This window comes from Amphibalanus amphitrite, unplaced genomic scaffold, assembly GCF_019059575.1.
Source record: "Amphibalanus amphitrite isolate SeventyFive unplaced genomic scaffold, NRLGWU_Aamphi_draft 000722F_arrow, whole genome shotgun sequence".
Lineage (NCBI taxonomy): Eukaryota > Metazoa > Arthropoda > Thecostraca > Balanomorpha > Balanidae > Amphibalanus > Amphibalanus amphitrite.
The window spans coordinates 323,266-350,681 of NW_024882216.1; the positions used below are offsets into that span (position 1 = coordinate 323,266).

The window sequence follows — 27,416 nt, forward strand, 5'->3', positions numbered from 1 at the left end:
ATTTTCGCTAAATCGATTTAGACGTGTCATGGAGACGTAGTGATTGAGGTTATAATCACAAGAGGCACCAACAAAAGGAAACGACGGGAAAGGTGGAAATCCCTGAAGACGTCTGTTTTTATAATAATAAACATTGTAGTCCCCTTGTACTTGTAGTGCCAAACGGAAACGGAAACGACGGGAAAGATGGAGATCTCTGAAGACGTTTTTTTAACCCTATTCCTGGCGGGCTCCGCCGGGACAAGAAACTGGCGGGGGGGGGGGGCCGATTCGGCCCCCCCCTGAGATCTCGAGAACGAAGCAAGATAGCGACAAGCGGTAAACGGCATCGGATACGCACGGCCAAGATCTACAATTTTTACTAAGGTCATTTTCAGGTCAGGTCAAAGATGACGTCACAGGGGTCGAAAAAGTCAAAATGGCGGCACTAGATATGGAGAGAGTTTTTCTCGAATAACTTTCGAATTAGTCAAGATAGGAACAAACTAAGGGCATCATCGTGATCCTCTCGTCAATCCGCATCGAATGATATATATGTTGACCTCGAAAGGTCAAGGTCAAAGGTTGACCTCAGGTCACGTGACCTCGAGGTCATCATGTATATCATTCGATGCGTCTTGACGAGCTGAACACAATGAGACCATCCACGCGTCTGTATCTTGTTCCTGTACGGAGTTATTGGCCAAAAACCTTTGGTGACCTTTGATGACGTCACATGACCTCACAGCTGCCCAACAGCAAAACAGACCTCAAGGTAGTGAAGGTTGATCGTATATGAAGTCATGTATGGTATATGGGGCCATTCCGACCCGTTTTAGTGGTAAAAACAGGGAGTTGATTTTTCCCCCATTGACTTATAATGGGGAGGTCGCGAAATTGACCTGACCTTAGGTCACCGATATCAAAATTCCGAGATATACAAATTGCACATACTGGTACCCTAACTAAACCCTGAAGAGAAGAACTTGATCGGTCAAAAACTCTAGCTCTGGCGTGATTGCAAACTTTTCTGAGGTAGCGTCACCAAACCGCCTCTGGTGACCTGACCTGAGGTCAGGTCAACTCAAAATTTTCAGACATGTTGCGTAGAAGCCTTTTAGGAAAAGTCAGAAAATTTGAGCTTCCTAGCTCAACGCGTTTGGGAGATATAACCAAAAAACCTCAGGGGGGGCTCCTGAGGCCCCCCCCGCCAGGAATAGGGTTAATAATAAATATTGTCGTCCCCTTGTACTTGTAGTGCCAGATATAAAACGTAACTCCTAATCTAATTTTTGCGGGTCAAATGCATCTTTTTACGAAGGCGTTGACATGAAACGTTGTGGTATCTCAACCTCAAGCATGTCGATGACAACAAACTATAATGCAGCACCTGGTATAAGGGCTGGGCGTGCCCAGACGGAACACATTGCATTTAGCTGGCCATTGTTTACATTCGCCGTATGATTAATGGTTTAAGTGAATGACAACCAGGAAATTTTTTCGCGCCTGCTGCAGCTATTCTTACACTGCATTGTCACGATGCTTTTATAAATTTAGCGGAATTCCCGGCTGGCGATACAGAGCGGGGATATCGGCATCTGAATCTGGAGCGAGTGGACAGCCCTGCTGGCGTGAAAGGCTCTCCGGAGCCGAGGTCGTCCGTTCTGGGTACGTACCCGAACGGACGGCCCGGAACGGCCGGCCCGCTACGTCAGCACGCCCGCCCCCCCCCCCCCCCCTGCGTCACTCATCCGTCTGCGAGGCGAGGTATATAAGGTAGACGGACCGGTCTCACCGAGTCCAAACAGGCAAACAGTGCAGCTAGAGAGAGGACAGACGGTCTCACACGAGAGTGGTGATAGAAACGAGAGAGGAGGGGTGGTTCAACTGAGGAGAGGGGAGGCGGGGCAGTGGCTGGGAAACAACAGGTGAGCGAGCTAAATAAATAAGGAAAGCGATCTCGAGACAACATCTCGGCCTTGAGCTTCAGATAGTTGATTTTTTTTTTGTGGCGAAACGCTCATTATTCACTGTGTTAGCATGCTGTTTACAAGGTCAACATACTAATAGCGTTGTTTTGTAGCACATTGTAATCAATTTCTACATATACTCTTTAGTATGTTTTTATATGGTCAACTTGCTTTAACGATATGGCAAACGTGAGAAAACAGAAAAAGCCTTTCATCTGGTATCCTGTTCAATAAATTAAAAGATGTAATCAAACCTTCTCCTTCAGAAGTATCCGTCGCCTTCGGGTTTTTCCTTTTGTCTTTCTCGTCCGCTCTCTCCCAACTGATATGATCAGGAACATGCCTTCTAGTGAAATCTCAGTCTCTAATCCTTCTCTCATGTGCAGAGCAAATAACATCCTTAGCTGGTTTTCAGGAAAGCATCAAAGTGAGAGAGTTCTGACTCACCCTCTTACCGTCTGTGTTGATTTCAGGCGCACCATGCGGCTTTGGGCGGTGCTGATTGCGCCGGCGATAGTCGCTCTCTGCGAGGGCGTCTGGCTGAAAGGAGGCATCCCTCACTCGGGTTTCGTCTCGAGCAGCAGTAGCGGCGGCGGTGGCAGCCACAGCAGCAGTATCAGCAGCGGCGGCTGCTGCGGCGGCAGCGGCTTCAGCAGCAGCTTCAGCAGCTCCTTCGGCGGCGGCCTTCCTGGTGTATCTGGCAGCTCCAGCGTCCTAGGCGGTGGTCACCACGGTCTGGCGGCCATGCACGGTCACCTGGCAGGTCTGAAGGGCGGACACACCGGCTCCCTGGCGGCCATGAGCGGTCGTCTCACCGCCTTGGGTGGCGGCGGAGGACTAGGTGCGATGGGCGCCCGCCTCACTGCCGGAGGAGGAGGAGGAGACTCTCTTGGAGGTCTGGCGGTCAGGGGCGGCTTCTCACCACTGGGAAATGGTCAGGGTGGTCAGCAAACTGCCGGACTATTTGGAAACTTGGGAGTCCTAGGGGCTGGCCAAGGAGACGCAGGCGTTTTGACTGGCGTCACTCAGGCCAGTTCGGGTTTTGGGCAGGCTCAGGGTTTCGGCGGCGGCGGCGGCGGCGGCAGCAGCAGCAGTAGCAGCAGCTCCAGTAGCTCCCAGGTCAGCGTTGGTGGGAGTCCAGCAGCGTGTCCCACGTGTCAGGGAGCTTTTGGAGGAAGCGCATCTTCGACCCTCAATCTCGGTCAGGGTGGAGCCTTCGGCGGTGGGGGTACCGGTTCACAGAACAACCTGTTCTCCTTCGGCCTGGGAGGGCTGGGTCTTGGCGGGGCCAGCCATCACCTTCTTGGACTGGGAAGTGGACAGCAAGGCGTCTCCCTAAACTTCGCTCAGAACGGAGCTAACCAGGCGCAACAAGTCCGAGTTCAGGGAGGGCCCGAAGGAGAGTTACCTGGTCTGGGCAGTCAACAAGGTGCTGCTGAGCTAATTCCAAGTGCACCAAGTAACGGAAATGCAGGCCCGGGTGTTCAGAACACACCAAATGCTAAACTGAGTGGTAAAAACGTTCGCAATGAAGAAGGTTTAGAGGGTCAGGCCAGTGCTCCGAGCAGCCAGGGTGTACCCTTCCCAAAACAAAACGGTGGAGCTGGCAGAGTTGGAGGTCCAGAGAATAGCCCGTCAGGAAATAACGGCATAGGCCGGGGCGGTGCGCCAAGTGGTCCTAGTGGCCGTGGTGCTGGACCAGATAGCCAAGGAAATGGCCAAAATGGTCGAGGTAGCTCACCCGGAAATCCAAACGGCCGGGGAGGCGGTCCTGATGGTCAAGGTAGTGGCCCGGGAGGTCGAAGAGTGCCCTTCGGAGACCCGAATAGTGGCAGAGGCGGTGATCCAAACGGTCCTTCATCTGGCAACAATCTGGGTGGTCGTGGTGGCGGACCAGGAAATCAAAATGGCCGAGATGGTGAGCCTCCTAGCCAGAGAAATGGCCAAGGTGGTAGAGGAGGCGGCACAGGAGGCCAAGGTGGTCGAGGTGGAGGACCAAATGGCCAAGAAGATGGCCAAGGTGGTCGTGGTGCACCGTTTGGAGGTCCGAATGGAGGCAGAGGGAGAGGTCCAGGTGCTGTTTCAGGCGATAACCTTGGCGGACGAGGTGGTGGGCCAGGGAACCAAAATGGCCGAGGTGGAGGGCCAGATAACCAAGGAAATGGGCAAGGAGGTCGTGGTGGCGGACCAGGAAATCAGAATGGCCGAGGTGGTGGTCCAGATGGCCAAGGAGGAAGTCAAGGTGGCCGCGGAGGTGGACCAGGTGGTCAGAATGGCCGAGGTGGCGGTCCAGATGGCCAAGCTAGTAGCCCAGGGGGTCGGGGTGTACCCTTCGGAGCCCCAAATGGTGGCCGTGGCGGTAATTCCAATGATCCTTTATCCGGTGACAACCTGGGTGGTCGAGGGGGTGGACCAGGAAATCAAAACGGCCGAGGTGGAGGACCAACTAGCCAAGGAGATGGCCAAGGTGGCCGGGGAGGTGGACCAGGAAACCAAAATGGCCGAGGTGGAGGGCCAGATAGCCAAGGAAATGGACAGGGAGGTCGTGGTGGTGGACCAGGAAATCAAAACGGCAGAGGTGGCGGACCAGATGGCCAAGGAGATGTCCAAGGTGGTCGTGGTGGTGGACCAGGAAATCAAAATGGCCGAGGAGGAGGACCAGATGCGGAAGGTAGCAGCCCAGGGGCCCGAGGAGTGCCATTCGGAGGCCCTAATGGAGGCAGAGGTGGAAATCCGGTCGATCCATCCGGTTCTAGCCTAGGTGGTCGCGGTAGCGGACCCGGAGGTCAGAGTGGCAGGGGTGGAGACCCGATCAGCCGAGGAAATGGCCAGGGCGGTCGCGGCGGTCAACCAGACAATCAGAACAATCTGTCTGGTCCGGAAGGTCAGGGCAGCGGCCCAGGAGTCCGACGGGTGCCCTTCGGAGGTCAGGGTGAAGGGCCAACCGGGCATGGTGGTGCGAAACCGAACAAAGGGCCAGCCATTCAACGTGACCAGTTGAGTAAGATAAAAGAAGCTGTGGAAAAGTTAAACAAAGAAATGAACGAGCGCGTTGAAAAGCAGAATGAAAAAATACAGATCAACGGCCCAGGTGGAAATCAGGTCACTCCGGATGGTGGAAGCAGGCTAAACGGACTTCTGCGCGGCACGAACACCAATAACGTGGCCGACAACAGTGTATTTGATGACCATGTAGACGTGTTCGGCAGCGGCCCCAGTGGTGGAAACATTCCCAGCCAAGCGAGCAGCGGCTTCAGCTCCGCTGGCTCCAGCCAGGCGCTGGTGAAACCCCACGGCGTGACCTCCATCAGGCAGGTCAATGGACATCACGCGCACGAAGATGACCATGTGAAACATCACGATGGACATTACGCAAAGCATCCCGGTGTCTTTACCAAACATCTTGGAGTTCATCACGGAAAGCATCACAGTCATCCGCTGTTCAACAAACCCAGTCATTCGATTATCACCAAACCAGGCAATCCAGGCTTGGATGCTATCAGCTCTATGTTTTCCGGTAACCCTTTTCTGCACCAGGCTGGTAACCCGTTGAAGCAGCTGGCGGCTGGTCTCAGTGGGCACGGGGCCGTGGGTGGCCAACCGGGCCTGTCGTTCGGACACGGCCATACATCAGGAGGTTGCTGTGGGCAGCAGGCTCAGCATGCCGGAGCAATAAGTCAGGTGAGACATATGAGTGAAAAATAAGAGCGCGATGTTGTAGGGATTTGGCGTTTCATGAACAAAGTATGGGCTCGATTGAAAATGGCCTCATTGCGTAACAGTAAAATTTCATATCCGAAGATGAAAAGAATGTCAACTGAAAAATATGTCTTGCGTATTACCAATATATTTTAATGTTTTAGCGTGCCCTAGCCGGCGCTGCCCTAGCCACGGCCGCCCTAACCGTGCCTGCTCCCCTGTTTCAGACTTCTGGCGTTCCGGGCGGTGTGAATCTCAGCAGCGCCAGCTCACACAGCTCCCAGGTCAGCGGACCGCTGGGTCTGCCCGGCTCACAGAGCAGCCACGCTAGCTCGGTGCAGTTCTCGGCCCCATCTCACCCACTGCACACAGCGGGGACCGTCCTCCGCTCAGTCGGGTACGGTTAACAGTGTGAAAGGACCTGGCTAGGTCAGGTTGAAAGATACTGTGATATTATGGTGAGACAAGTTGTGTGTCCGTTGTGTTGTTTTGCTGTGCGCCCTGTGTGGCAGAATATGCGTCAAATACATTAGTATATTGTGCTTTATGTAAGTATTTCTTTATGTGTTATGGTCAAAGCGGTGTTATTCGAGTGATTGGTAGTCTAGGATACCACTGATTCCACTGTGTCTTCACGTGCGTTTTGCACTTGAACGAGCATTGGTGAAATCGTTGTGTGGCTGCTTGCTCCTTGTAGGACATTAAACTAATAATTATGTGCTTTTGAATTGTTATTTACTGAGTTACTTTTTGCTTTCGTGTATCTATGTCTTCACTTCAGATGATTTTTTTGGCCATGCGTCTTGATCTCAACAGCACCAAGATGATAGATAATAAAGTGTTGCAGTGCACTTTTCTCACTTTTTTAAATTATCGCGTTAGTACTTTTTTAGTACCTTCCTACCTACCGCTTTTGTGTCCGGAACATACCATCTTTATTTATGGGTTTCGACAGGGACCAAAAAGATCTTTATACGGTCTAAGTTGATCGTACATTCTCCCCGGGCCCAGCCGAAAGGTAAGATCGCACATCTGAACCAGAAGGCTGTTTCCGAATTTAAGGCAGCAGTGACACGCAAATAAAAATGCAGTTGACCTTAGGTAACAATGCAAATTGATTTTGATGGCATTACTATAATAATTTCCGAAATTATTGCAATCTCTACTGGCATCCTGAATTTTACCATTGAAGGTCGATAATTTATTAACCCTCGCCGGCACAGGCCATTTCGCGTCCTTCGACGGCACAAGGGGGGGGGGGGGGTTGGTACGACCTCCCCTCGCGTTTGGCCCCTGATCGAGCTAGAGCTTCGCAAAAAAAAAACGAGCGTGCTGCCCGTCACGAGAGGAAGCCGATGATACCCAATTTTAAGGTCCTAGGTCATCGGGTGACCTTCCAGGTCAGGTCAATGACCCGAAAACCGGGAAAATCGGGACCTGTTAGAAAGTCGTAGTGTGGCTGTTATGTGGTTTTCCGGGGTGCTGATCACGAATATCGTGTTAGTTTTGATCAGAGATGATGTTTTTAAGCATTTAGTCCAGGTCGGGTCAGGTCAGGTCAGGTCAACCGGTAGGGGTTGTGACGGGTATTCGTAATACGTGTCAACCGCCTCTGACAGCTTCGTAACATGTTACGAAGGCACCAAAACTACTTCGTAAATGTTCAAATGGTTGCTAAATTCGAATTCAGCTCCAAAAACTAGCCTAGAAACATGTAAAACTCGAAAAAGTGAGCCGAGGTCACCCGAGGTCACCAAAGGTCAATGACCTGACCTGACCTTCAGGTGACCTTGACACCCACCCTAATGTATGGGAGCAACATCAAATCACATGTTTGAACGTTCGAAACCACGAAAAGCTTGCAAACGCGCGGCTAATGCGAGCCGACATACGCCGAATCGCGATTTCGGCCAAACATGGTCACGGATAAGAGGTCACAGGTCAAAGGTCATTGGGGTCAGGGTCATGAAATTTTTAGGAAACGTGTAAAATTGATCAATGCGAGGGTACTGAAAGTTTCGTCGCGATCGGCCGCTTTTTACGCGAGTTATTCGCGAAAAACCTTAGGGGGGGTTGCGTCAACCCCCCCTGTGCCGGCGAGGGTTAAAGGAACCAGAATATAATAAATCGGTGAATGAAAGATACTGAACATTCCGAGGAAAAGGCAGGAAAGAGACTACGCGACGGAAGATGGCAGCACGATTTGCCAGTATCACGACCGCAATGACGTCTGGCAGCACTAATTGCCGATTCCTGCGAATAGATGTCGCTTTGATCAGTGCTTCCTCGACAAGTGGTATGGATTGACCCACCGATATGCGTCGATTGGATGATCGCTCAGAATCTGTGTTGTAAGAAATTACATGGTAGGTGTTCTGGTCATATGACATAACATCTCTCCTGCTGGCATTATGCATATTCAAGTGTGCACTCTTCATTAGCTACATGCCTGTTTTGGGCACATAGTTATTATGAAATGTTTCGAGATAGGTAATTATAATGGAGCGAACCTGGTGCGGCAATGAGAAGAAAGCGTCCGCGTCATATCTGAAGTGTGGCCTCGCACGACTCGATCATTACGCAGAAAGGCGATGGCAAAGCATGTGAAGGTGGGAGACCTATCAGAATTCAGAGAAATTGAAAACCTGGGCATGTGAGGACATCGGCTTCCGCAATGTCCTAAGCCTGCATTGTACTTACATAATAGGTATGTATATATTTATATACATAGGTGAGGCTGCAAAAGAATGATGATAAGTAGTTAAACCTATCTCCCCGCACAACATGTGAAATTACTGCTTAACCCTCGCACGACCAGGCCATTTCTCATAACACGAACGACCAGGGGGGGGTTGTTACGACCCCCCCCCCTGGCGTTTCGAAACGGAAGGTCGTAGAGCTTAACGGAAAAAACCAACGGATTGCTCTAAACGAGATCTCGCGATTGGTGGTATATTTTTTGGTCCTAGGTCAACATTTGACCTACTTATGACCGGTCAAAGGTCAAATTTTCCGAAAAATCAAACTTTTTCAACTTTCCGCGGCGATTGCGGCAAAACGGTGGGAGATATCGACTTTAAACCTTCACTATCGTGTTCCTTGATCAATTCTATATCGTTTGGTATGTATTTCGTTTCCCTAGCTCTAAAAATGGCGCGTTGGGAGCGCCGGAAGTCGGCAAGGTCACAGTCGGCGGCAGAAATTCGAAAAATCAAAATTTAAATTTTTGAAATCTGATTGTATTTTTGGATTTGGGAGGTCCATTTGCTCCCTATAGAAGCTAATATTGCTGCATATTCCCATTGAGGTGACAAGAATTAGCAAAATAGTGGTTCGGGCGCTTTTCAAAAATAGTACCGGACGCTGTTCCTCTTGTGACGTCATAGCTCCGTGACCTGACCTGACCCGGTCAAGTTTCTTATACCATATGATAGCCAATACTTGCCCCAACATGCATGGGAAGTTTCATCACGATCCATCAACCGATGTCCGTACCACCGGCAGGAAACCTCGGGCGTTGGCACTCAGTTTGTGAAAATCCGGCCGGAGGCTGTTCCCTTTGTGACGTCATAACTCCGTGACCTGACATGACCCGGTCAATTTTTTTTTATCAAAAGATGCGCAAGGTTTGCCCCATAAGGTACCCAAAATTTGGCGGCGCTGCGCGCCGCCGTTTAGCGTGCACTTCGAAAAAACCTCAGGGGGGGGGGTTGATACAACCCCCCCCCCTAGGCGTTCTAGGGTTAATGTTGATAAATACATTGATAACCTGACAGCCAACAAAAGAACAGCAAATCAATCAGACATGCATTAAGCAGAGAAGCATGCTCTGGATTTTAACCCGCGCGGGGCTGGGGGGTAAATTTTACCCCCCTCGCGAATTTTTGCAATATCTCAAAAACGGCGGCGCGCAGCGCCGCCAAACTTTCAGTACCTTTTCTTACATCAATTTGACACCTTCCCTGAAAAATTGAGCGAAATCCGTCGGAAAATTTTTGAGAAATTGACGTTTTAGTGACGTCATGTTCGCCATTTTCGCCTCAAAAACGGCAAAAGTTCAAACGCCGCTAACATCTTCATTTTTAAAGGAATCAAGACGTAACAAAAAAGGATATACGTAATTTTACTTTGTCTATCAAATGGCTATCTCGTTTTTTTGAAAATTTTGGATTTTGGCCCAAATTTTTTTTTCAAGAAACTGACTTTTTTGGGAAAATAGCTATAAAATCCAAAATTTTGAGTGTATCGAAAAAACCGAAATATATGTCAGAGAAGTGGTCTATGTGCACCTACATACCAAGTTTTAGAAGAATCGGTTCAAAAATGTGGGAGTTATTCAAAATTGTATGACGTCACGACACACAATTTTTTTTTGAAAAATGACTTTTTTGGGAGTTCTAGACTTCGTACGGAAACAAAAGTAGCACCATTCGATTCGCCGTGAAAAACTGCATTAGATAGATACCTTTTTAGGCCTTAACAACCAACTTCAAAATTTGACCTCACTTGACCTGACCTTGACCTGACCTCGACCTGAAATTCATCCAGAGGTGGTCCATATCACTTATTGAGTGTGCTTATTGAATTCTATGCGTAAAATGACCCATAAAACATGTGTCGCACATGCCCTTTTCTATATTTTGTTTTTGGTGACCTGACCTGACCTGACCTGACCTTGACCTTGACCTCTGAATGATATTGTATGCAACGAATATTGTCTTGGTAGCCTAAGAACACGTTTTGGGCGATCAGTCTCAGTCCATGACTCCATTCTTCGGCAACTACGGTGCAAGGCCGATACTGTAGGAACTTGCAATTTGTACCCTTGACCTGACCTTGACCTTGACCTCAAACTTAAAATTAAGTACATGTTTTTAGTTGTTCGTGATGAGATCTTTCGATTGGCGTTTGAATTTTCCAAATCGGACCATTAGTTCGGGAGATAACAGGGGGGGGGGGTAAAATTTACCCCCCCCCCCAGCCCCGCGCGTTCGGCTGGAGACCCCAGCCCCGCGCGGGTTAACAGTCAGCTATCTGCATTCTTCACTCCAGTCAAGATTACAAAAAGTCATCAACATTGCACAATCTCCTCGGCTGCTTTACTGAGATAACTTCAAATTTATCTTGTGTTGCAATTCTAACGCACTTTAGAACTAAGATAATCGACGTTTTATCATGAGATACAAATGTACATATAACAGGCTTATACCTACCTACATTATTTATACCGATCCTTACAATGCTATCCATTTTGAGTTTCAGGTGAAATATCATAGCCACCGTCTCCTCTATAACAAATATCTGCGGCCTGATGGGCAACGCATGAGTCACGCATCAATGATTAAGGACACTCTGGCATATGGTAAAACGAGTTCAACAGATCAGACAAACCAGTTAATTGATTTCCGGCCAAACCTTAGGTGATCTCATCCACCTACGGCCGTGACACCAGACGGGTAGTTGTCCGGAAGGAAAACCACTAATGAGACAAACAGGCTTCGGGCTTAGCTAAATTCGGTGACGCCTCAATAGGATAGGAAGGAAAACAGCTGGCGGAGGGATTGGCGGCGGCATCGCTTTGTCTTGTGGGAGCGGCGACCATTCAAATGCTGCTAAGTTTACTTATGGCGGAAGAGAAGACAGCACCTGAGGCTTGCTGAAATATGTTTTATTTATAGCCCTGAGTCGAGACTTGAGAAGAGCTAGACTCAGATCAAACGCCGACAACGAGAGTCAGATATGATCGGAATGAGAACTGGCAGGTAGGCTGTACCGCTGAGCACGGTAGTGCTGCGGCACAGCCTACCCATCCGAACGGCCGGAAATGCGCTTAGCTTGCGTGCGCCCATGTATCTTGGCATTCTATAGAGACGTAGGACCTAGCTACCGCGTAAACTGAAGTTGTTTGTAAGAAGTATAAATGAATAATATTACTGGTGCATTATTCCAAAAAGCAATGTTGTTGACGTCTCAGATTTGACGCGATTTGAAGTGACATCCGACATAAAGAGATCTATGTAGATATCAAGGGTGTAAATCAAAGCAGTGATGAGGAAAGCCATAATTTTTTAGCAGTTTTCAATGTGTTGAGAGACACTCAATTCAAGGGACACAGAAATTAGTTCATAGCCTCTTGTTACTGAAGCACCTACCAGTTAGTGAGCAATATCATCCTCGAATGTCAATTCCTGCTTATAGTTATCGAGCCGACTGTATGCTCCATTCACCATGGAAAATCCAGAAGCCCTGTCGGCACGAGCCGTCACTAACTAGTCGCCGTTCATTCGTACTTTTAGCGGCTGATAAGCACGAGTCTGGTTTTTATAACTCCTTATTCGTCGCGTGAGGTGACGCATGCGTTTGGCGGGTGCCGTCCTCTCTCTATTTCTACGGCCGTCTACCGTTAGAGCCCGTGCCCCGTGCATTCAAAGTGCCACCGCGAGACCACCACCCGTGCTGAGTCACCACCTTCTGCGGTAACAACGGCACGCGAGCACACCTTGGGACGGTCACAGCCGCGTCCTGCGTGGTATGAGCGTGGGTGTATTCTTTTTGCACTGCAGTCCTGGGACAGTGTCGTAACTGGGACGATACTTTTGGATAGTGCAGGAGCCAGGCGGTACCATCGTATGGAATTTCCTCACGTGGTAACTGCGTGAAAGCACATATTCTGACAGAAATAAGAAACGCTGGAATGTGTTGTAAAGTAAAGAATGGATAGGGCAGAGACGTTGCTGAATCACGACAGCGTGAGTAAAAGGTCAAATCGTGTCTTCCATACAGATTTGTCGTGAGTTAGTGTAATGATAAGACAAAAAATATCATATGTAGACAGAGATAGATGTGTTAGAGGTAGATGGACGACGCCAATTGTTTTGTTTGCAATTTATAAAATCATTTTGTTGCTGGGCCTAGCAAATGAGTGAAAATGCCTTTTCCAATGGCATTAGCAATTCTTGTTTGTTTGACCTTTTTTGTAGTTAAGGGCAGGATCAAGAAAGAATAGCAATAAGCATTGCACTTCCTGAAAGGCTATCTCGCAACTGAAACTCAATACACAGCCAAATTCTGGGCCCCCTGTTTCACGAGTCCACAATAAAACTACAAAATGATTCCAGCTAAAAGTATCGATCGTTACAACAATAACAATAAACTTTACCGCATTGTCTTGCACTTTTTGTGTGTAATGATTCAAGTGAACCAGATCATTTTTTCATGTCAAATTTGAATGGATAATGCACTACCTGCACACAATAGATAATCTATTCGGTCGTTCACACCCAAGGAAATGGATGTAACTTTAAAATGAAAATTACCTTACCAAGAAGTCAAGTCGGAAACAGGTGAAATCAAACCCTGGCAACACAGTCTCTCGTTTAAATCGATGATTTTTTAGCTGGCTTCCGCTCAGAATAGCTTTTTTGATTTAACCGTATTTTATCTGTTGTTCTAAATTTATTAATAGTCATAGCAATTGACTTCTTTTTATCAACAAATATATAATTATCATTAGGGATAAAAACATGGACACAATATGCCATGGATAATTTTAACAAAAAGTCACCAATTTTTTCGGTCGACTGGTGGAAACTGCTGATAAATGTGTATGCAAGTACTGAAATAATTATTAAAGGACTCGAAGAATCAACATTAAATGCATCACAAAGCAATGTAGTACTGCTTGTCTAAATCTGAGTAACCATCGTTGATTCATTTCATGCAGCCAGGAATCCTCTCGAACGAAACAGTTTATTGGCCGGTGCATCACAAATTTCCTTATTAACATCTTAAAGTAAGGTAAACAAGCTTTTGATTGATGCTAGTAATTTCTGTTTACATAAGAACAAGATGAGATGAGTAGTTGTTTGTCCGTCCACCACCTGGCTTGCGTGACTCAAACACACATATCAAACACCCATATACAGTGCTTTTACATTGAGCACTACAAACAAACAACACATCCACCGGCCATCTACCTATGACCAGTCCATTGTCTGTGTGATTTGGGCGTGGGATTTCCGGTGATCGCGGACCGAGGAACTGCACAGGCGGCGGGTGATACCGCCCCCGGCCGTGACCTTCCAGTATCGGAGGGTGAACTCGGCAGCTGCAGCGGTGAGGCACCAGGTAAATCGGCGCTGGGTCGCGTCGGCCGGGCCGGTCGCAGGTCGAGTATATATATCTGGCGACGGCGGCGGGCCACCTCCAGTGAGCAGTGTTCCGCGGCGGGTCCGTGGCAGCGATACAGGGTAAGGTGGGGGGTCGGTGGAATGGGACCGAAACGAGACTAAAGAGCGTGTTTTCCTGCTGTTTGCGGGGGTGAAATGTTGTTTTGTGGTGTGCTTGCTGCATTGTTTATTCTCTTGTGTTTATTTTGCATGCAGTTATTGTGTTTTATTTTACATATCATTTGGTTTAAACCATACTTAGATAATTTGAATGAAAGCTGTGATGTTTATAGAAAGAATTTAAGTTCATTATCATTCATGAGTCCCAGTTTGATACTAAGCAATTATAATAGCATATTAAACTTGAGATATACGCAGGAAATAGGAATGTGTAATGAGGAACACTTAAGTCGCTAAAGTAACTTAACAAGATTATAGGGGCATTTAATAGGGCATTTAATATTTATCGTAAGCTGAGCTATCATTGCTCAACTGATATGGAACAGATGAAATCAGCGACAAAGCGAGGTATGATGGTCTAGGTACTGTATCTGTCACAGCTGAACTCAACTTCTACATAGTTACTGAAAGAAGGTTGTACTTAACGCAAAACTAGATGGCTAAACAATTAAACATGTTGCCAAAATTTAAAACAAACAACTTTTGAACTAAATGCAATAATGCTGAGTTCGCTATAACCCTGTTCTTCAGTATTCCTGATCTCAGTCAAGATAAGTACTATTTATAGTAGACCCGACTTTCTCTTGCATAGGGCTCGTGAACTTGCATCGTCTTACTGATATAATCAATTTTTGAACGAACAAATCTTTTTCGATAAGTGTTGGCAGATAAAGTCATTACAAAAAGAACCACTTCATTAGAATCTGAGTTATTTGTATTCTCCATTTATTCCAATTCCGCATTTCATCGAAAGTCGTGCTGTAAAGATAATTGGTTTTTAAACACATCAATAAAAGAATGAATCCTTGCGGGTTCAGAAAGGTGGTTTTGGGCGCTGCGAAGGGAGAATCTACCAAAAAATCTCTAAATTCCAAAAACTGATCGAATTTTGATTCCTAATGCATTACGGCGGAATTTAAAACTTTTTTTCAATATGAACAGTGTTTGTTTTCTTATTCTTTAGTAAACGGTAAACATTCATCAAATTCGGACGCTGCCGGGAACCCTTACCCCGAAAACTCCTGTGGAATCGAAACTAAGCGATTTGCTGAGGATCTTTGCGCGCAACAAAGCTAGAAACCATGCCAATGTCTTTCATGCTTCCAGTAAAATATCAAACTAATAACTAAAAACAAGCTGAACATCCTAAAAGGCGTCATTCATTACTTAGTGGGCATACATCCTAAATCGTTCCCGCACATTTTGCTTGCAATATTGTAATGGATGTGCTTTCCCATCAACATCGGTTGTTATCAGCGTCATAAATGAACACATTAAATTTAAAGCGTCAATAAAGCACAACTTTCCCTGACTTCATCAAGCAGTGTCCTTCACGAACGTTATGAATGGAAAGGCAGCAAACAGGAAATAACAATAGCATTACCTACATACAATGAGAAGATCATATAGCTGAAAGCAAGTAAACAGAAAAGAAAAGTGAACGGTGAACACCCAGTTCATATCGAATGCTCTTTATTCCGAAATAGAAACACTGATGATATTACATACCAGCCAAATTCATATCCTGTCTAGTTAAGCCAATCAATAGATGTGCCATGTGTTTCTAACCTTATCCGCATACCAGACATCAGATTGGAGTAAGTTATGCATACTTGCAGTTGCATCCCATATTGAGCGCACTTAAGTGGTCAGCAGCCTCGATAAATATGTAGCCTAGCATTCTGATTTTTCTCAGTGAGACGGCTTTCTCCCCCAACTTAAGTTCAATCCCGTGAGCGTGATGAATCTTACCTGCCAATTCATATATTGTCCACTTCAAGAGAAGCATGTGCCAGGAGGCATGTATGCTAGGCTGGTATGGTATAAGTGCACCTTATCTAAGTAGCAAAGTGTCTGTCCATCCCCCACCGGACCTAGCCTCATCACAGCCAAGTAATCTTCATCACAGCTGATAGGCTCACTTCCTCCGCCCCCCCCCCCCGCCCCCTGCCAGCGCGGCCGGTTGACTCACCTTCATCTGCCTCCCGTTTCAGATGCAGGAGCTGGCTCTCCTCTCACTGTTGGCGCTGGCGTCGGCGGCGCCGCAGCGCTACGACAACCGCCTCTCGTACGCCTCGGTCGGCACCCCTATCGTGCTCGGCTCGCAGTCGTACAGCGGCGGCTCGCCGTCGTACGGCGGCGGCTCCAGCTACGGCGGCGCCCAGCTGCTGCGCGCGGGGCAGTTCGGCTCCGGGTACAACTCAGGCTACTCGGCCGGCGTCAGCCAGAGGCTGGTCACCGGGGGCTCCGGCGGCTACAGCCAGCCGGTCACCAGTCAAAGGCTGGTGACTGGTGCCTCGAGCCGCGCGCCCGTCATGAGTCAGAGACTGGTGTCGGCTGCGTCCAGCCACGTGAGCTCACCTGTGAGGAGCCAGAGGCTGGTCAGCAGGCCGTCGAGCCATTCCAGCTCGCCGGTGACCAGTCAGAGGATGGTGACCGGTGCCTCCAGCCATGTGAGCTCACCGGTCAGGAGCCAGCGTCTGGTGAGCGGCACGTCCAGTCACAGCAGTGCACCCGTCACCAGTCAACGACTGGTCAGCGGCGGACACAGGAGCTTCGGCAGCCACAGCGGCGCCACGGCAGCTCCCACCCAGCCTCCCAGCAGCGTCTCCAGCTTCTCAGGCAGCTTCTCCAGCTCGCCGAGTTCCTCTAGTCGCTTCTCCAACTCCCGCAGAAACTCCGGAGGATTCTCCAACTCCCTCGGATCCTCGGGCTTCTCAAACTCCCTGGGTAGCTCCAGCGGGTTCTCGAACTCAATCAGGAGCCCCTCCAGTGGATATTCCAACTCCCTGGGTAGCGGCTTCTCCAAGCCTCGCTTGAGCTCTTCGCGAGGTTTCTCCGGCTCCAACAGCTTCCCTACATCTCCCAGCAGCTCCTCTGGTGGTTTCTCCACCTCTCCCAGAAGCTCTACTGCCTTCACTACGTCTCCCAGCAGCTCTACCGCCTACACCACGTCTCCCAGGAGCTCAGTCCCCACCTACTCCACTACTTCATCCCCTGTGGCAACTTCTTCGGGCTCTGGCGGTCCGCCTCCCTCCTTCCTTACCACACCCTCCCCGCCTCCCTCCACCAGCAGCGGGCTGACGGGACCCAGCTTCCCCAGTGCTCCCACTCGCCGGCCCAGCTTCGTGGGCTCCGGTGGTGGGCCACCCATCTCTATCAAACCCCGGCCGGCCGCGGACACCAAGCTGTCGACTGCGTCGACCCCTGATTTGGGCGACCTGGCGCAGCTTTCGACCACAGAGAGTGTGCCGATTGGCGGCGCGCGGAGCCAGCAGCCCATTGGTGGCATTGACCTCGAGAGTCTGGCCCGGATGACTGAGGGCGAGCCGCTGACGGCTGAGCAGGCGCAGATCCTCTTCGAGTCGGAGCAGATCCACATGCTCCTTGGAGGCGGACTGGTGAGTCAATAAATATACAGTTATAACGTAGAGGTGAAGTAATTTGAAGTGAATATACGACATAATTGAATGACTGTTTACAGTAAACGCAAGGCTACCAGTTGTTTGTTTCCGAAGCTGTAGCACCTTGCTTTGAGCAAAAAACTGTTGCAACTTGCATCACTTCATCTATTATTTTGAGCATTTTATAACCTTTTTTGGCAAATATGCTGATGTTTTTCTGTGCTGTAGCCTGTCAATGAGCTAGCAGGCTCAGATTCCTGACACCGACATTGTTTTCAGGGCGCCGAGCCGAGCGGCGTGAGCAGCGTCAAGCGGGAGACGAACCCGTTCGAGACCGGCTCGTTCGATAAGATCATGAGCGGCCTGTTCGGCAGCGGCTCCGTCCCTCCGATCTCGCTGCCGATGAAGTCCCTACCCCCGGGCCTGCTTCCGTCCAGTCCCGAATTTGCGGGGCGCCCTGTCACATTTAGCAAATAAGGTGTGATTGTGCTCGAGTCAGCTCTCTGTGTGTCGTTTGATTTGTTTCCAAATGACAGTGATTTGTCTTGACAAATGTGTGTAGCATTAATTAATAAAGTATTCGAGCATGTTGTGTTGTAAAGTCAAATGTCATGTGATAAAGAATACAAATGATATTGTGCAAAGGACGCGACGAATGTTTTGACAAACATTGCTTGGACTGTGAATACCGCCTACTCCTCGCTTATGGGAGAGCTCAGAGCTATATTTCACTTGAGAAGGAATAACTTTGAACACTGACCCAAAGTACCTTGCTAAAAATAAATTGCTGTAGCTTATACATAAGTGTCTGATTGATAAAAGAGACCAGCTGATAGAGACATTGGTAATTGAAAAGGCGCCGAAACGACATATTTTTCTCCCAATATGCATGTTGCTTACTCATGAGTTGGCGTTTCTCTAAGCAGATTGTTTCACATCCTTTCAATTTCAAGCCAATATTTTCATGTGTGTTACACAGGTTCGAATTGTTTGCTCACCATTTACCCAGATGTTTCAAAATTGATTTGAGGAAGTGGGCTAAGTAGCTGAGCACAAAACAAAAATCAGTCTATATTTGGCATCCAAATTTGGTGACCCACATTACTGATGGCTCCCAAATATCCCAGTACAGGGATACTTGAATTATCGTAAAAAGTCGGCAGAAGCGTTACCCCCTCGCCCCCCCCTTAAGCTCAGTCAACGGCGAGTTAGACACATTTTTCCCTTCAGTCATTACCGGTTAAACAAGAGCAACGATGCCAATGAACTACAGCTCGTGTAATTACTAATTTCTGCACAAAACGACAATTCTCATCACTGTTTCCTAGTTCACACAGGATTAACAACCGCATCGGATCAAACCACAGGCATTGTACAGACAAAGCTCGGGGAAATGCCCTTGTATGCGATCGAGCCTACGACGACCGGGCAGGCTGCAGACAGGGGGAAAGTTCATATCGGAGGACAGCCCGGAAATCTATGAGTCATGAGGATAAATAGACGTGCACAGGACTGATTGTTGATGGCAAAAAAACGACAGTCAAGTTATAGATGAATAGTCATTGACAAAGGGGAGTCATAGGGCTTGGCTGCATATCCAGCTAAATTGCCACCGAATAGATCTTGAACAATGGTTGAAGGCATTAATTAAGATAGCATAGCTGTTAGTAAAAACTCTTAGCTTGGTAACCAGTAATTTCTAAAAAAAAGTGGATGATGTAAACCAAATGTATCGAGAGCGTAAAATGTATGACTTCGCTTCACCGACGCCGAGTCTGTTCGCTGGCAGAATGCAAACGGCTTCCAGCCCTTATAATTGATGTTGATTGCAATGGAAAACGCAGCAAGTGCGACCCTATGGAATATGGCCTAGCATCTCCCAGAAATAGCAACAATGAACGTTTTTCAGAAGCAAGCACCAGCATATTTCATTGATTTATCTATTAATCAATAAGTTTATCTGTCTATTTATTTGTGCATGTATGTACGTATTTATTTATTCATTTATCTATTTTTATCTACATGTTTCAGAAAATCGCTGACGGGATAACCAATTGAGTGACGATGTCAATAGTTAAAACGAATAATTAAAACAGAACCATATACAGGACATTCACATTAACATGCACCATTTGCGCGCGCGCTCACACCTTACATAAATGTGTGGGCACAAAATAATAAAGGTATCAACATAGAATGATATAAAAATAAATAAAAACATGAAAATAACAATAAACTAGCAATACATACAGCGCTATAGTACGGGTAGTGAGGCAACGTACTGCTTCATCTTACTGCGAAAAACGCAACATGTATCACTGAAAATATCCGAGGCAAGAACGCTCGTTAACCCTCGCCGGCCGAGGGGGGAGGCGGGTGCCGCCCCCCCCCCCCATAGGGTTTTTCGCGATAGCTCCGAACACGCTGGCGATAGAGAGCTGAAACTTGGCATACCTGACCTTTGATCCAAGCTGGATCTTTTGACACCAACCGCATTTTTGGGTCAGGTCAGGTCACTGACGTATGACGTCATAAGTGAACCTCTGCACGGTCTTCAGATGTCGCAACTTCGCAACGCCCTCACTGCCAGAGGAGATGTCACAGGGAAATGAAACTTGCAGGATCTAGTATCCATTATGAGTCCCACAACTTGAATATCTCGGATTTTTCCTAAAGGTCATATGAGGTCAGGTCATTTTCGTGACCTCACCATTATAAGTCAATGGGGAAAAATGAAAGCTGCTATTCTGGCGCCGGGAACGATCTCCAACTATCTCAAGCACACAGAATCGTGATTTGATGCACTCCTTGCAAGGATAGATGCGTCACTTTTGCAATGTTGACCTTGCGTGACGTCATTTATGACGTCATCAAGGTCATATTAGTTTTTCGTCAATAACTCTTGATCAAATTGAGCTAGCGAGTCGGGAAAGCCACCAATGGACTCAGGAAGACCTGCCAAATCGAATGATATGCGATATGACCTTTTTCGATCAACTTCGTGACCTGGGGGTGCTGACCTGACCTTGACCTGAGGTCAACACCCCAAGTTGACCTGACCCGGACAAAAAGTATATCATTCGACGCGCCTGAGCGAGACGAACACGATGCTGCCAAAATCGGCGCTCTGCGGCCGTTTTTTGCGAAGTTATTCACCAAAAACTGAACCGTACCTTGGGGCACTTGACCTGACCTCAGAGGTCACCGGTTGACCTAGGACCTTAAAATCGGGTACCAATCTCTGCGTCTCGTAACGGCGCACACGCTCGTTTTTCCCGCGACGCGCTAGCTTCACCAGGGGCGAAACGGCGAGGGGGGGTCGTACCCGCCCCCCCCCCTCGGCCGGCGCGTATGTAGAAAACCAATAGGTCCGGCGAGGGTTAAGAAGCTGTTCATCTGTCTGGGCAGTCTCAGGAAGTCCATTCTTTACAGTGCTCACCCTTGCAAACGGAGCATTCAATAATGTGTGCACATATGCTGTCTGGTTGTGCGGCTAGGCACGCTCAGGGAAAAGGACTGCAAAAGTGCAGAAGCACAGTCAATGCCTATTTAGTAGTGTAGTATGGACGATATCTACCCGTATACCCATTGCGGATGAACATGCTATCATGTCGTGATCTTCTCTCAAATACAGATGTCAGCTTGAAATGTTTTGGTAAGGCTGTGTAAGACAGAGGTCAGAGAGGGTGTTTTAGGCGGCAGTGCGCGTTGAACCACATCAAAAACTTGTGCTCGATCGGCATGACCCTGTGTGCGCAGCAGCGGCTCCGTTCCAAATCACACAGCAATACTCTAGGGTTGAGGGCACATAATAGGTACTTGCATAGCACGAGGCGAGGACCGACAGAACCTTGAGCCTTGAGACATTCTCTCGGGTTGGCTCCAGGACGCCTAGATCGCGATTCGCTTTGACGACGGTTTCATTGACGTAAGGCCCAAATGTCAATTTTGTGTCTAAAATGACGCCGCCTAAATGCCATTTACTGTTCATATTTGTTTACAAATAGTGCGACGCACACAACCATCAAATTTGATAAACTTCTGAGGCTACGTCATTGCAATTGGTGATAAATACGATGTGGCATTCCTAAATTACCTTACAGAATAGCTGCACCGTTTACGTCACTTCTGATTCCAGGACCTATTTCACGTGCAGCAAATGTAAAAAGTCCGGCGACGAAATGGCTACTGATGTTTGTCACATTAAAATTGTCTCTTGCGAGGCCAACTTGTTCCGTTTGGTTGAGCGTTTACGGTCTAGCGTAATGGGAAACGAACTTTTCATACACGTCTTTGGTATCGTTACATAACATATCATGCGATTTGCAGATGCCTTAGCGATGCCAATCCAATTTTGACTGGATTACATTGATAAGCGGCTTCGACAAAAATACTAGGAATTCATGGAACGGAGTAGCACCCATGTCTGTTCCGTGTTTTCCTCAAATAAGGTGCTACTTCATTTCAGCATGCGTGCTTACAACGTCAGGTGCAACGTCTCGTTAGGAGTGCATTTTATCAAATTCCTAAAGGAAGATGACAATACGGTAAGGTAGAGTTCAGTCGACCAGTTTTTGTGGGGGGTCTTATGGTCGATCAGAGCATCTCACGGCCATGGATGAGATGAGATAGGAGGAAGACATTGGACTGGTGGAGCTACCAGCCGTGTGCCGCGGTGGCTGAGCACGTCCCAATAGGATTTGACTGACCCGAAGGACAGTTCGTTCAGCCTGAATTAAAACGGTCACTCTGAGCCGCTTAATGCCGATATGAGAGTTGCCGGCAGCAGCTGGCTTGGATTGCGTTTAACCTGTTCAGAACCATTGCAGAACCATCTTCATAACATTTAGAACCCATATCACTTGAATTCATTCCCTTGTTGCTGCGAATGGTGAGCTCTGCTAATGCCATATACTTTGCTACCTCGTCCTGCAATGTTATCATATGGTGATAGCAATGCTGTATGTATGTATTGCGATAGTTATTCCTCGCTCAGTAGCGTCATCTATAGCTCCATACTCCCAAGTCCCAGGGCATGTGCACACTGCACACAACAGATGACTCGACAGTGCCAAAAGTACAGGTAAACCGTGCTACGTGTTGTTCCAGCTACCCGATATGCCTGCACCATAGATAGGTTATTTGGGAGCTGGGTACGGTGATTTGGCCGGATCTACCTAGGGATTGGAGACTTATGGTTCAAGCAATTACTCTGCAGCGTCATCAATGACGAATTTCAATGTTTCGTATCTAATTTAACCCGCGCCCCACTGGGGGTGGGGGGGCTATTCATAGCCCCCTCCCGTTTTTCTGCAATTACTTCCAAACCAATTGACGTATCGACGCCAAACTTTCACAACCTTCGGCTGCATCAATTTGACACCTTGTGTCAAAATTTGAAGTTCGTAGCTACCATAGGTCGGCCGGAAATGACGTCAGAGTGACGTCATGTTCGTCCGATTTCGACGCAAAACATTGAACCACGACAATCGCTTCCAAGAGCTCAGTTTTTAAGCTAGATCCAATTTTTTGCATGAAAGGACTCAGAATTGACTGCGCTATCAAACTGCCTTCTCGGACTTTCAAAGTTATGAAAATTTCGAAAATTTGATATAATATTATTCACAATTTATATTTTTATATTTTTTCAAAAAGTTTTTGACTTTTCGAAAAAAAAACGGAATATATGTGACAGAACACATGCTTATGACTAGCTCTAGCAAGTTTTAGCTAAATATCTTCAAAAATGGCCAAGTTATACGCATTATAGCTAAAATTTTACAATTTTAATTTTTTTTCAAATCAATTTTTCTGTACAAATTTGACATCGTACACCAATATAAATAGCACCATCGTGTTTCTGAGCTCAAACTGCATCCGATAGACACCTTTTTGTTGAAACATTTTGACTTTAAAATTTGACCTTTTTTGACCTGAAAGTGACCTCACCTATGCTAAAATCCGACTCAAAATGACCTCGAATGACACAAACGACATCAAATGCGAAATCTATGGCCTACATGGACCATAAAACATGTGTCACTGACCGACACATGATATAATATTTCCGTGACCTGTGATGACCTGACCGTGACCTGAAAATCAAAGTACAAGTTTGGTACCCTCTAGGTATCTAGAGCATCTGTTCACGAGTGTGTAAACAAAAAATGAGCCTGATCTGACTTGTATGACGGCGGCCAGAGCACAAAATGTGAACAAGCCAAAATGCTAATAATTTTTACTTTGACCTGACCTGTGACGTCATCGATGACCTCGAGGTCAATGAAATCAGGCTTCGCTCGACAGTTTTTCCGGGGCTATCAGATTCAGACGCCGTTTGAATTCTGACGATCGGCCCAGTAGTTTCGGAGTTAGGAGGGGGGCTATGGAGAGCCCCCCCCCCCCCTAGTAGGGCGTGTTCGGTGTTATACGCAGACCCCAGTGGGGCGCGGGGAGTCGGCGTTTAACTGTGTTTCGGGCAGCAAGTTAAGCTCGATTCGAGTGATTTAAACATTTTGTCAGCAATTTAATCCTCGCCGGACCTATTGGTTTTCTACATACGCGCCGGCCGAGGGGGGGGGGGCGGGTACGACCCCCCTCGCCATTTCGCCCCTGGTGGAGCTAGCGCGTCGCGGAAAAAACGAGCGTGTGCGCCGTTACGAGACGCAGAGATTGGTACCCGATTTTAAGGTCCTAGGTCAACCGGTGACCTCTGAGGTCAGGTCAAGTGCCCCAGGGTACGGTTCAGTTTTTGGTGAATAACTTCGCAAAAAACGGCCGCAGAGCCGCGATTTTGGCAGCATCGTGTTCGCCTCGCTCAGGCGCGTCGAATGACATACTTTTTGTTCGGGTCAGGTCTCTCTGAGAGAGAGAGAGAGAGAGAGAGAGAGAGAGAGAGAGAGAGAGAGAGAGAGAGAGAGAGAGAGAGGGGGGGGATAAAGTGTGCCATGTGCCTCATTGTGTTACGATCGCACAATGGCCCCGAGGTTGAGTTAAGTTACACGGGTATTTTTTTCTTCTCTTTTGGGGGTGGGGGTGGGGGTTGATAATCGGTACATCCTGGAAACCATTATGAATCACACAAAACGTGGCCGACTTTGGTCCCTCCTTTAAAAATGGCTGGATTCGCTGGTACTGTTCATTGCACAATGAACCTACAGCTATAGATCGGCACCAACCACTTAGCAGCTCCGTATTCCCAAAAAGTCTGCCTGACTAACTTTCCCTCTGACCCCAGCCAAATAAGCCGTAAATGCAATTCTGAACGGATTTGTATTCTAAAACGTCACAACTATCGAGAAAAAAAGACGGATTTGCTAGTAGGTATAGCTTGCGGGACCCGGGAACACACGACACCACAATGCGTGAATATGTTAACAGTCAAAACATTCAATGTTCTACAACTTTTCTAACGGTGAGTTATCAATTTTGGTTCAACGTCATGGGCTATTACTTATTTATTAGTTTTTGAGTCGAACTTAAAAGCCGTTTATCAATTTAAAAGTGGTCCTAGGAAAATAAAAAAATGGCTTGACTTTTCAATCAATTTTGTCAGTTTCATCACATCTGAGCAGACTGCGGCAAAGTTGCCTCTCTATTCTAATAACACAGTGTCGTGTCCAATCCCGTTTAAACGCAAAAACAACCTTTGTTTGTTAAGATTTAAAAGCATATCTATGGTGGTTTCAAACACGTCAATTTGATGCTGCATTTATTGTTCCATCAGCCTGCTAGGAACACATAGCGGTCAACGCCGCGGCACTGATTTACTTTCCGTAGGCGACCGGCTTGTTGATGTTGCAGGGTCCACCGCCACAAGGGGAAGAGATGCCCGGGAGACCACCAGTCGTGGAGCTGGACTGGGAGCTCTTGCTGGAGCTGCTCTCAAACGACGAGCTGGAGGACTGGGCTCCGTGCGAGGCGCCGCAGGTGGAGCACGTCTTGGTGACCGTCACCACGGGCGTCACCACCTGGCCGCTGCCGGACGAGAAGTGCGACGAGCTGCCGCCGCTCTGGCTGGAGCGGCTGCTCTCGAACGAGCTGGAGGACGACTCGGAGGACTTGGAGCTGTGCGATCCTCCTGAGGAGATGGTGCTGTGGCTGGGCACGGTCACCACGTGGCCGCCCGACTCCCTGAACACCTGCTGGCCAGAGTTGGTCGACTGCAGACCGCCAGACTGCAGGCTGCTGGCCGTGTTGTGGGCCAGACCCTGGAACAGAGGAGGACGCGTGACGGTCATAAGGCGAACGTGTGACGGTCATTTCCTTGCGTGACGCCACCAGCGATTGCGTGTCGATGCTACAATTGTCATTAGCGAGTGTTTTTCGTGTAGGCTTCATTTGATTATAAGCGATCCTTTGAAATGGATTATAAAAACAATGAGGAAAGTACGTCACTGGGCGACGGTATGCTGTTATTGTGTGGAATAAAAATAACGATGACTTTGCAACAAACATACGTTAACATTAACTAGAAGCATTCATGTAGCATGGTATGTCTCTTCAAATCAAACCGCATGTTTTTTATGTACGAAATATCTAGTTTTGCAAACCCTAGGTATAACGGTTGCAGAAACAAATGTTCGAATTCTTACCGAGGCTCCCTTGGTGACACTGTGAGAGTTCTCCTTGGTGGTCACAGCGTGGGTAGTCTTGGTGGTCTTGGTCACAGTGTCTCCGCATCCGACACCGGTACAGCCGGAGGTCACGGGCACAACGGGGGCTCCACAGCTAGGTCCGCTGCAGCCGGGGGCGACGGGAACTACCACTTGGCTGCCGCAGCCGGCGCTGCCGCATCCTCCGGAGGTCTGGCGGCTGCTGCTGGAGTGGAAGCTGGACTGCTTGCTGCTGCTGCTGCCGCCGCAGCTGAGGCCACTGCAGCCGCCAGCGACGGGGATGGCGGCCCCTCCTCCGCCGCACTGCGGGGTCCCGCAGCCGCTGGTGTAGACCCGGCCGGCCAGAGCCACCGACAGCAGAGTCACGAATACTGCCAACACCTTCATGATGCCGATACTACAGAAGGCCAAAGGAAGCATACTGCGTCAGAACGAATTCGGATCGGAACGCCACATAACATAGCCACTGGTGCGCTCAGGACTTTGTGAGGAAACTCGTAGCATCGAGGAGAAACTTCTTATGTTCACCGCTGTGACAAAAGAAGTTATGAAAATTGACTCTTCCATACCTGCGTAGTTCCTTTGCACATGTCTATTGTATGTCTGTCCATTTAGGTTATTATAGAGCACTCAAACAAACGTTAAGTTCTTCCATATGATGTGAGAAGTAAAAGTGCCTACTTGTTTAGTCAATGTGCTTTGTACGGGCCGTAACTTTTATATCCAGAAGTTTTGGCTCGGTGGGTATCTACCCTAAGTGTGTTACTCTATTTTGCAGCGAGGGCATTAGGCAACCAAGGCTCAAATAACCAGGCATTCGAAGCCTTCTTCTCCAAAGATAACACTCTTCAGTCCACGGTCTTCAAAACATTCAAAGCTTTTAAACCAATTACATCGGACTCGTTAAATACGATGCATAAGGCAGGTATATATTGCAGAGCCTGAGAACATCCGCTCACCTGTGTTTGTTGCCTCCTTGTTTGAAGAGTGGCCATCTTCCACACTGCCTTCGTATTTATACTGGGGCTCGTGACGTGATAGGCTGTAAGTGACATCACAGGTTTTCCGAATTGGCCACCATCCGAGGAATCGCCGCCTGGCCGGATGGAGTGCTGGAAGTTTGTGTTTGGGCTGGTTGTTATGTAAACCGGATAGCCATGCATGCTGGAAATCCCTTTTAGCGCCTTATAGTGTGCAGTATCCAAAGCGAAACGTAAAAACGGATAGATGCAGTACCGCTTTGGTATGGCACAGAGCGCAACTCGCATGAAATGGGCTGTTCGAGAAACGAAAAGTCGAGAGTGAAACGCGATTCAAAGAGAGTTCTCCGGTAGTTTGCAGTTACTGGGATTTTCGATCAGTGAACTTTGAAGTCAATTTAGGTTTGTTTCAAGACAATTA

General features: G+C 48.0%; 3 protein-coding genes across 3 annotated transcripts; 2 read left to right on the forward strand and 1 right to left on the reverse strand.

The window, feature by feature from the left end:
• Positions 1–1,775: 1,775 nt before the first annotated feature.
• LOC122365205 lies at positions 1,776–6,195 on the forward strand. Its single transcript, XM_043336203.1, has 3 exons — positions 1,776–1,907; positions 2,423–5,630; positions 5,876–6,195. Exon 2 carries the CDS (start codon positions 3,664–3,666, stop codon positions 4,708–4,710), a length of 1,047 nt encoding a protein of 348 aa, XP_043192138.1. The 5' UTR covers positions 1,776–1,907; positions 2,423–3,663; the 3' UTR covers positions 4,711–5,630; positions 5,876–6,195.
• A 7,663-nt stretch (positions 6,196–13,858) lies between these two features.
• On the forward strand, positions 13,859–18,163 carry LOC122365206 (nuclear pore complex protein DDB_G0274915-like). Its single transcript, XM_043336204.1, has 3 exons — positions 13,859–13,897; positions 15,991–17,397; positions 17,680–18,163. Exons 2-3 carry the CDS (start codon positions 15,991–15,993, stop codon positions 17,875–17,877), a joined length of 1,605 nt encoding a protein of 534 aa, XP_043192139.1. The 5' UTR covers positions 13,859–13,897; the 3' UTR covers positions 17,878–18,163.
• A 6,935-nt stretch (positions 18,164–25,098) lies between these two features.
• LOC122365209 (loricrin-like) lies at positions 25,099–27,143 on the reverse strand. The gene is made up of 3 exons (XM_043336207.1): positions 26,975–27,143; positions 25,995–26,412; positions 25,099–25,610 (listed from the first exon to the last, which is right to left on the reverse strand). The coding sequence occupies exons 2-3, from the start codon at positions 26,400–26,402 to the stop codon at positions 25,167–25,169; spliced, it is 852 nt and encodes a 283-aa protein (XP_043192142.1). The 5' UTR covers positions 26,403–26,412; positions 26,975–27,143; the 3' UTR covers positions 25,099–25,166.
• Between the last annotated feature and the right edge of the window lie 273 nt (positions 27,144–27,416).

What these genes read in the sequence shown, in the direction of transcription:
- LOC122365205 (XM_043336203.1), top strand. Translation starts at nt 3,664, where the DNA reads ATGGCCAAAATGGTCGAGGTAGCTCACCCGGAAATCCAAACGGCCGGG.
- LOC122365206 (XM_043336204.1), top strand. Translation starts at nt 15,991, where the DNA reads ATGCAGGAGCTGGCTCTCCTCTCACTGTTGGCGCTGGCGTCGGCGGCG. An exon ending in TGCTCCTTGGAGGCGGACTG is followed by an intron (nt 17,398 to 17,679) that starts GTGAGTCAATAA and finishes CATTGTTTTCAG; the next exon opens with GGCGCCGAGCCGAGCGGCGT.
- LOC122365209 (XM_043336207.1), bottom strand. Translation starts at nt 26,402, where the DNA reads ATGAAGGTGTTGGCAGTATTCGTGACTCTGCTGTCGGTGGCTCTGGCC. An exon ending in GTGTCACCAAGGGAGCCTCG is followed by an intron (nt 25,611 to 25,994) that starts GTAAGAATTCGA and finishes CCTCTGTTCCAG; the next exon opens with GGTCTGGCCCACAACACGGC.